Source organism: Amaranthus tricolor, chromosome 4, assembly GCF_026212465.1.
Source record: "Amaranthus tricolor cultivar Red isolate AtriRed21 chromosome 4, ASM2621246v1, whole genome shotgun sequence".
Taxonomy (NCBI): domain Eukaryota; kingdom Viridiplantae; phylum Streptophyta; class Magnoliopsida; order Caryophyllales; family Amaranthaceae; genus Amaranthus; species Amaranthus tricolor.
Genome location: NC_080050.1, coordinates 27652206 through 27662553, shown reverse-complemented (window position 1 = coordinate 27662553; position 10348 = coordinate 27652206). Strand labels below are relative to the sequence as shown.

Genomic DNA, 10348 nt, shown 5'->3' with positions numbered 1-10348 from the left:
TGAAAATTAATATAAAATTAGAGAAAACTTTTTAAATTTACATAAAAGATTCTAAAAAAAATTTAACATTTTTTTGACATTTTTTCAGACATTTTATTTTAATTTATGTTGCTATATCCGATAAAGTTGCTATATCAGACATTTACAGACATATGGTTGCTATATCGGATAAAATTGGAATTATTCATTATTAATCAATAGATGGAATTACTGTAGGAAAATCATGTAAATGTTGGATTATTCTAGACAAATTTTTCTATTAATTAAACCTTATATATTATTGTGGCTTTATTTATTGCTTTGTTTTTTTTTACTTGTTGGAATTTCTTTATCTTGCCTTATTCAACTTCTTATTGCACAAACAAGTTCATTTGAAGTGTCTTCTTTCCAAAAACTAAAGTTGGCTTAGGTTGGAAACTTTCATAACTAGAACATTGATGCCCTTGGAAAATTGCTTTTCATATTTGTGAAGTCTTTACAAAACGAGTTCATGAACATTACATTAAAGAGGGTGACCGGTGGAATGCGTGGTGTCGATTTATGCAATATCAGGACGAATATGTGATAAATAAATCAACTATCCCACAATATTGGAAATCCTAACTACTTGTATTAGTATTAGTATCATTTCATGGTATGAAAATAAAGACCAACTTAACCTATGTTTTATTTTCATCTTTTATATTGGTATTCGTGTCGGCCATCATCATACACAGTATATCCCGCTCATAGAAAACTATGGTTAGGGTTTGGAGAGGGAAAAAAGACGGCAGGTCATACCCATAGAGGAGAGTGCAGTCAAAGAGTCCCTCGGCTCGAGAAAGATCTTCAAAGAGAGAAAAACCTGCAACTTACAAATAGAATAAATAGAATACGTACAAATAATTAAAAATAAAGATAAAGGTAAAGAAGAAGGTAAAGTGCGATAATTAAAGGCAATGACCAATAACAAACGATGGGCTCTACCATAATTGAAAAACTGAATGGTAGGTTCGGAAAAAATGACATTTATACCATAATTGATTACTCTGACATGCAAACTTGACACGGTTCTCATGTGCGGAGGGTGTTGGGATGGATTCTACCACATCAATGAATTAAAGAGTGTGCATTCTTTATAAGTCAATGAAGCCTTTCCTCCATTGTCATATAATTTTTGGATGATATCTCTTCGGCATATGAAGTGTGTTCCTCGTATTTTCCATTTATATTCTAGCATTGACAATAAATTCAGCTCAATTTAACAATAAACACCACACAAATGCTTTTTTAGGCATGAGAAAAAACCTTATTCTACCAAAGCACAAATCTTTAGTCTAGTGAGACTCAACAATCCATACATGGAGTAATTGCTTTTCAATTTTTACCTTATTTGTCTATCATGACTTCATCTTTACACGTATTAACATTTAAAAATCAATTTCTAGCTAATTAAACATCCATCACCTTCTCTAAGGCTCCAAATTAAAGTTTAAGTATAACCCGATCAACCGAAATTGAGTAACACTCGATGTGTCAGTTTGACATGCTATTTACGCACACAAACAACCCGAAAGTGACCTGATCCAAAATATCGATCATACTCGAATGTACGTAGAGCTTAATGAAGAATAGTCAACAAATCTGTCTGATTTAGAAGAAATGGAGCCCCAATTATCATGCTGTTTATTGAGAATTGTCCTATAATCACTCTTGGGACTACTTTCTTTAAGCAATGATGAACTCAATGTACAACTATTTAGTCGTGCCATGTAAATCATTAAGTCACCTGTTGAGTAAGACCTATAATAAGGTAATCTTCCCTGCACACTACTACTGAGTAGTACTGGTGAACTGTCCAAATTAACTTCTGATTGTGATGTTGAGGACTCTTCAATCTCAACAATAACATCATCATCATGATTGTTATTATGATCAAATCTTTGGGATAGAGGACCTGAAATACCGTCAAATCTTTGGGATAAAGGACCTGAAAGCCCATCAAATCTCTGAGAGAAACGGCTTGAAATACCATCAAATATGGAAGATCTACTCATACTTGATCCTTGTCTATGATCCAAGCTAGATCTGCAACCATTATGATCTTTTATTATATTTTTTTTATTATATAGTAGGCCGAGGGAAGGGGAGGGTAAGTGCTTTGTTAAAGTATATAACATGCCTTCGGTCTCAACTATTAACTTAAATTTTTGATTGAGTTGATTCCTTAACATGATATTAAAGGCCAGTATGACAAGGAATTTTCTTGATAGACTTTTTTCGGAAAAAGTGATATTTACTCCAACTAACACAAACGTCGATTCTTAACTTTTATTGTATTAGCATAGGTTTAATCAACCATTAATTCTTAAGTTATTATGCAAATAAATGGGATGTTGAGGCTTGTAGCTCCTATAAAAGAGTTGATGTATTAGCATAGGATTAATCATAAAGTGCTTGCAAGTTGCAATTCTCTCAAACTAAATATTCTTTTTTAGCCTAATTATCTTAAAGACATGAAATTTAATCTTTGTTAATAATAACTAGCTCAAATTCTTTCATTTTTTTGTCCTTCACATATTCTCAAAAACTAACAACATCGCAAGAATAAGACCAATATTCTTTCTTCTTCTTTGACATATTATCACAATTAATTTTTTGTTAAAGCAAATTATATAAAAATATTGGTTTGTAGTTTACATGATTAATTAAAAATGAATTGACTTTCATTAAAAAATAAATTCTAAATAAAATAAAAATAAAAGTAATCAGTGCATGACATATGCATCTATCTACTATCTTATACTTTCATGTAATTAAATAATAATAATACCCCTTACTATTTATAAGTTGAATAATCTCTATGTCTCTTAAGATACTCCAATAATTACATTTCACGTAAATTTTAAAAATAAGTGACGTGATTTAAATTGTGTGGATAATATTAAAAAAATATAAGTAAGAATTAAATAAAATGATAAAGATGTTTTCATAAAAGAAAATTAAAAAAAAAAATCAAAGACACAGATGAAAGATAAAAAGTGATAAATTTTAAAGGGTTAAGAGAATATCTTTTATTTAAAATTTTACAGGAAATTACGTCATGCCTCTATATAGCACACAGGAACTATGTTTTTAAATCATTTTTTTAGTACTTGCAAGGCCGGATTAAGAGATTATTAATTTCTATAAATGTTGACATTTTAAATATGATATAAATAAATTCTTGGTGTCTTAATTACATAGTTTCAATTAAAGTTTTCATTTGTGGCCAAGACTAGTTTCATTATAGTTGCACATAATACATAAATTAGTATCTTATGTGTAGTGAAATATGAATGTATAAACTTCATCAAATACTTCACATTATCACCGATTAGCTAGGTAGTACTCGACATATTTTCTAATTTTTGTTACAAAATATAATTAATGAAAGTAATATTTTATTTATTTATATTTCATTTTTGTAATTAGTAAAGAAAAACACTAATTTATGTAGTTCTCATAGCTAATAGATTAATCAATGTATTATATTGCATGATTGTAATGTTAGACTCTATCTAGTAGAAATTTTCATTTTCATCACCATCATACTCGGTATATTCTGCTCATAAAAACTATAATTGTAATGTTAGACTCTAACTAGTAGATTAAACATGTTCGATAGTACATGGCTCCAAACAATTAAGAGTATCAATATTAAATTACACAGTGATGTTAAATGTTTAATGATACAAAATTGTTAAAAAATATTATAATTTTTAAATTGCACAGGACATTTAAAGATTAATTTTTACTCCACCTCTATTCAAGACTTTCGGCTGACAAAATTATCTATTTTAAAAGCATGTATTGATCTAAAGAGGTAAACCTTTTCTAACCTGCAAGTAGGGCAAGTGATATGAGAAGCGAGCCAAGGCGCAATACATTGCGGATGAAACACATGAAAACAACCCGGCAATAGACGTAAAACTTCTTGATCCTTAAACTCGCTTAAACATACCGCGCATTCTAATTGCTGATCTTCCTCCGCAAGCCTATGCATTTTCATTTCCGAGAATCTAAGCGATGGAAGCGACTCTATTTCCGTCGCATCCATCCCTCGATCTGCGGCCGCATCCTGTTGGTGGTACTCCAAGTTACGGCCGCGGTCTCGGCAATGACGTATACAAAGGGCTACCCCGGCAGCAATTAGGAAAAATCCTATGTAAAGGATTACAATTAAAGGGGTTGACCACCATTTTTTTGATTTCCCTTTATCATGAGCTAATGCTGAAGTTGGAGATAGAAGTAAAAGAAGGATAAAGAGAATATTTTTTCTCATGATGGTATGATGGGGAAATTAGTTGAATTAGGAAGATTAGTCTTCGCCATGTAGTAGTACAAAACTACATGTATTATGCATTATCTATTGATGAATTATATAAGTTGTGCTTATCCATTATTTTTCTAATTATATACTATTCCGTCTCTCTGATTTAACTATAGTGAGAAAATGAAGTATTTTTAAGAAAAAGGTAAATACTGGATTTGGTGGTCAAATTATCCGATGTTTTATCATCATCAACATAATCGTCATACCCAGTGTATTCCGCTCATAGAAAACTATGATCAGAGTCTGGGGAGGGAAGAACGACGGCAGCTCATACCCATAGAGGAGAATGCGGTCAAAGAGTCCCTCGGCTTGAAAAAGATCTTCAAAGAGAGAGAAACCCGCAACTTACAAATAGAATACAAACAAATAACTAAAAATAAACATAAAAGTAATGAAGGAGGTAAAGAGCGATAAATAAAGGCAATGAACAATAACAAACGATAGGTAAAAGGGACGGTTTAGTAAATCTAAGACTTGGATAAGGTGCTTATGTTTGGTAAATTATGACATAAAATATTGTTATGAATAAGGTGTTTTTAAACAAGCTACTCATAGTAGCGGGGTCAAAATCAGCTGGTCAAAACAGTTAATAAAATTAGCTGATCAAAATAATTACTATAATCAGCTATTAGCCATTTGTCAAACACCCATATCAAATTGAGTGCATACAATTAAAAAAATTTTAAAACGTATGCATTAGATTTAAAAGTTAGAATAATATGAAATGAGTGAAACAATATAAAACAGAAAATGAGGCAATTTGATAGCCAAGGAGAGAGTATTTATGTAACAAATTTGTCAAATAGGTTTATTTAGTGTAATGGATTAATTTATTTTTGTCAAATGTTGAGATGTTTGATTGGTGGCTAGTGCTTACCCTGTTATTATTACTTAATATATATAATTATAATTATAGTAGTCCATTAGGCAGTAGTAATGTATATTGTGGAGTACCATCCTATATTCCTGAGAGGTTGTATTTATAGTTTGACTAATGAATCGGTGGCCCCTCTTTACTAGTAGGGGCCAAAAAAGTTACTGTTTTGAGGTTGAAATTAAATTATCAAGGTCCTAAAATATTATTCCAATTTTAAATTGAGACTTTAATTGGTAGTTTAAATTTTTGGTGAAGTAATTTGATTTTAACCAATTAATCACCGTAAAAATTCATAAGAGACCGTATTATTATGAGTCGGATATTAGTCGGCTGGCCCAAATTTAAAAAATATTTAATTTTGACTTTAAATTAAAGGTATCAACTTTAAATAAAAAATTTTAATTATAATTTTAAAGTGATTAATTATAACCTTCAATCTATAAACTATAAATAATTAATTATAACTTTTAAAAAAATTCAATTTTAACCTTAAATATATCAATTATAAATTTAAATTGATCAAAAACTAATCGCTGATTGTAAAAGCATATTATTAGGCTGATTGAATTATTAATTTCGGTAAGGCAATCTTCCATAAGACCTGCTGATAAATCACTAATCACCAATGACACAAATGCCCATATTCTTGAAAAACTTGCTGGCCCATGAAGAAGACCCAAGACATATGGGCTGGAAGTCTATTCCATTACCAGTACGTGTGCAGTGTGTACTATTCTATGTATGTTTATAAATTGTTGTGAGAGACGCTCTCTCCGAAAGACGCATTAGATATATGGGTTAAATAGCTCAATTAATATAAATTAAAGAGAAAATAAAAATGTGAGTTATTTATTTTAAGATCGTCTCTTTACGAGAAAGTCTTTCACAAAAGTAGCTGATATATATTTGTCACCCTGGGATTGCACAACTTAAAAAATTATTTTAGTGGGCTACTATTGATGGAATTTTGTCTTTCAATAGGGCCAAATTAGGTGTGACAAACCCAAATAGCATATGAAACAAAATTAAAGGAACATAAATTTGGTCTACAAATTCTTTTCAGCGAGTTTTGTATGAAATTGTTTCATTGTGAGATGATTTCATACAAATAATTTATTAGTCAATAAAAATATAAAAAACAATGAAATTTGAATTTACTCTGGTATAGAAAGCAACTTTTCTTTAACTAGTTTAAACTGACTCAATTAAAGTCGTCTCATGGTGAGACGACCTTAATTAATAAAAAAAAGCAGTGAATTCTTTATTAGTTTGGGCTGAAAAATGAAAATCTGAATTTTTTGTAACTTTTATGGCCCGTTTGATAGATAGTAATAAACAGTGGTAATAGGAATGAAAAACTAGCGTAATTTTGGTTGAAAAATTTCTTGGCTACGTTGATGGACATGCTTGTCCAACTTTAATTATCTCATTATCTTCATAAAATTCATTCCAATGCATTACCATTGGGAGAGGTGGTATTAGATGGTAATGAAAATTTGTAAATAAAAAAAAATTTTTGTGATCAATGTTTTATTACCATGGTAATAATATGGAATTTTTTTATGAGATTTTACACTATAAATCACTCCCATTACCATCATTTAGTACCACTAGCCAAACGGACCATTAGTTTAAATATAAATAATTTGGGTTACTTGTATGAGCTCATCTCACGATAAGATAATCTCATACAATACTTGCGAATTTGGTCTGATGTATAAGTACTATAATTTTTATTTCTTAAACTCTTTGTTATTATTTTATGTGCTAACTTCCTAATTTTTTTGTTATATACATATATATTCGTCAACTATATATTGGCCGATTGTTATTTGGTGATTGTGTAGGAGCTTTAGAAGAGTGCCCAACACATGTGGAAATGTTATTGTCAAGTTTTGGAGGATGAACAAAAGATGCTTTTCTTTTGTCTTACACATTTTATCTTATGACTTACTAATTGTCTAGTTCATGACATACTCATTCACGCTAGAATTCAACATGTACCTTGGCCTTACATCCTAGCTTTAACTTATTCATAACAAAATTCATTATTAAGACCACTAGTCTTAAATTTCTACTTCTCATGGAATGAACTTATGGTTTTGATTATTGTGGTTTTGATTAGACCTGAAAACGATGCTATATTAGAGTTCGAACAATGTGTTTCAAACTCTAATATTGTCAAGATCGAAAATATGAGGTTTTGTGACAAACAAATTAAGCTATCAACGATATCGATGTTTGTAGGAGAAAGTAATGCAATAAAACGACACAAAAAATTAACAAGGTTCACCCAACTTAGGCTACGTCCTCCGGTGTGTAGTATCTCTTATATTATCAAAGGAGTTCAAAGAACTCTCAAATATGGAGAATTACAATAGAGAAGAGATATAGACTAGTGTTTGGCTTGGGGTGTATTTTGTGGATGATTCTTTATGTGTGAATGAGAGCTCTCTATTTATAGGAGAGATCTCATTAAGTAACATTAAGTATATTAAAACTATAACAGCATCCTAAGAGCATCAAGAATTAAACTTTTGCACTTCTTCATTAAGTCCCATAACTCCAATGAATAACTCATACTTCATTACCTCATTAATTCATACTTTTAATCACCATCATAAATCACAATCATAAGACTCAACTTAATATACCTACATTAACAAACTCATTGGATTCCAAACCCAAGAGCCACACATGAATGCACACACCAAATATGCACTTAAGTCTCACCATTCATAACAAGACCTATCAATTTTAATCTAACTTCAAATGTGATTGAACCCGACCAACTTGAACGAGACCGAACAACTCGACCAATCCTGCTCGATTTTCTAAATCTGGTGAATGTTTGAATTTTGCATCAATATATTCAAATTATAACCTATTATTCTTTCGTCTACTTTTATTATTTGACTTATGATTCCACAATTTTGACTTGAGAAGTCGTTCATGGGAATTAAAATTTTCGAAAGCGAAAATAAAAGTAGTGTAGTCCAACTTCCTAAAAATCTTTGCAACAATAATAATATCGTATTTAGGTTTACATCTTAACAATTTTATATTATTTTAGACTCAATTTAGACTTATATATTACAAATATACCCTGTTTAAATCTTATTAAACTTTTACTAATGTAAAAAATTGTAAAGCACATCAGTTAAAATAAGACTCATATAAGATTTAATATTGACCTTTTCAAGAATTTAGACCTATCACACCTCACAAGTCAGGGTTTGAATTCAAAAAATTTCAAACCCTTTGGGTACACAAAAAATTAATGGGTTAGGATTTTGGACTAATTAAATCCACAAAAAATTAATGGTTTAATATCTGAGTCTAGTTGAATTCTATCTTGGTGGAAACTTAACATTGTAAAATTTTTACTTCCTCTTGTTTTTATTAGTTGTTATAAATAGTGATATCTTATGAGAATAAATGTCAATATCTATAGCAATTAATAAAACCACAAAAAATATATACAGGCAAACTTTTACGTATTTGAATCATATAACGAAAATTCAAAATTTACGAGAGAAAAATATTTCTATAACATGGTAAAATGTTGAAAGAGTAGATAATATTAATAATTACGAACCTGCAAACGGGGCACGTTAAATGATCAGAGAGCCACGGAGAAATGCAATGAGGATGAAAAACATGTAAACAATCAGGCAAAATCCGCAACACTTCCTCATCTTTAAACTCATTTAGACACACTGAACACTCCAATTGTTGATCCTTTTCATCAAATTTATGCATTTTCATCTCCGAAAATCTTAATGACGGAAGTGATTCTATCTCCTCCGGGCCTAAGCCCGGTGCCGCCGCCAACCTCCTATTGTTATATAACTCATGGTGGAGGCGGCGATCGGGATAATGTCGTAAACATAGCGCGACCGCCGCGGCCAATAAGAAGAAAGCGATGTATAGGACTATGATGATTGGGGTTGACCACCATGCGGTTTTCCCCTTCTCAGCTGATACCAAAATTGGTGATGAGATTATTATTAGAACAAATAGAAAAAATTTAATCCTCTCCATTTGATTTGCTTAACTAATAAAAGATGATTAAGAAATTGTAGTTGATAAAATAAAATTGTAAGCTAGCTAGCTTGTTAGAAGAAGTAATTTAAGTTGTACGTGTTTGAATTTTATTAGTTGGTGGCTTGTAAATTGTAATGTTATAAATAACGTGTTTTTCTAGGCGCGTTTTGTAGAAATTTATTTATTTGCGGATAAATTAAGTGTGTGTATTTTTTCAAACCTTTTTCTTATTGGATCAATGCTACAATAAAAGTAATTTTTCGCGATATAGGATTAGTGACATTAAAAAAAATGTCAGTCGATTTATATTTTTAACATAATAATTATTAGTTTTTATTTTGAACTTCACTACAAAGTGATTTAGTGACATTTTATTTGACTTTTATTCACATATGTAATTGTTATTATAGTCTATAATGATATTTATAAGAAATATCATTAGTTTTTATGTCGAAAAATACTTTAGTATGATTTTTTATTACGCTGCTAAAGGTAATAAATATCATTAAATCCATCATATAAAATTAATGACATTTAAAATAAATATCACTAAATGTATTCCACTAAAAGTAAATTATGTTGTAATTGAGGCACAGTTAAAATCTGTTTTCTATCTTCCTATATCCTTATTTTGCGAGATATTGAATTAATAACTATGACTTTATCTAATTTTACACACTTGTAATAAAGGTTTGTCTTTATTCAACTGTCTATCTAGTATGTATCTTCTCAAATCTTAATTTATACGCCAAATCAGATATCTTTCTTAGTCTTGATAATTGATTAATAGATTTTGTATTTTTGTTGCAATTTTGAAGGCTTTATTGGTATCATTTTCATGGGTCACATTACTGTTATGTTGATAAATGAGTTTTTTATATGTAGTTTGATTTAGCAACTTCCTTCATTTTAGGAAGTTGGACTACACTACTTTATTAATTGAATATTTAGGACATACTTAAATTGAGTGTAAATATTTAGGGGGTAAAAAAGTTAACGTAAAAAAACAAAGTTAATAAATGAGTAATTAGTGAAATTTGATTGTTGTAGAGTTGGAAGAATGGTTGCAA

The 10348-nt window shown here is 30.0% G+C and overlaps 1 protein-coding gene across 2 annotated transcripts; it reads right to left on the bottom strand.

Moving 5' to 3' along the window:
• Positions 1-1012: 1012 nt before the first annotated feature.
• LOC130810486 (E3 ubiquitin-protein ligase ATL15-like) lies at positions 1013-9349 on the bottom strand. Of its 2 annotated transcripts, none has more exons than XM_057676563.1 (2): positions 8830-9349; positions 1013-2067 (listed from the first exon to the last, which is right to left on the bottom strand). In XM_057676563.1, exons 1-2 carry the CDS (start codon positions 9273-9275, stop codon positions 1578-1580), a joined length of 936 nt encoding a protein of 311 aa, XP_057532546.1. In that variant the 5' UTR covers positions 9276-9349; the 3' UTR covers positions 1013-1577. The 2 variants fall into 2 exon arrangements, with proteins under 2 accessions (XP_057532546.1, XP_057532547.1); XM_057676564.1 differs by lacking the exon at positions 8830-9349 and adding an exon at positions 3861-4759.
• Positions 9350-10348: the final 999 nt, after the last annotated feature.

Coding starts and splice junctions, on each gene's coding strand:
- LOC130810486 (XM_057676563.1), bottom strand. CDS start 9,275: ATGGAGAGGATTAAATTTTTTCTATTTGTTCTAATAATAATCTCATCA. Junction 2,068..8,829: donor TTAACGTGCCCCGTTTGCAG/GTTCGTAATTAT, acceptor TAATGGTTGCAG/ATCTAGCTTGGATCATAGAC.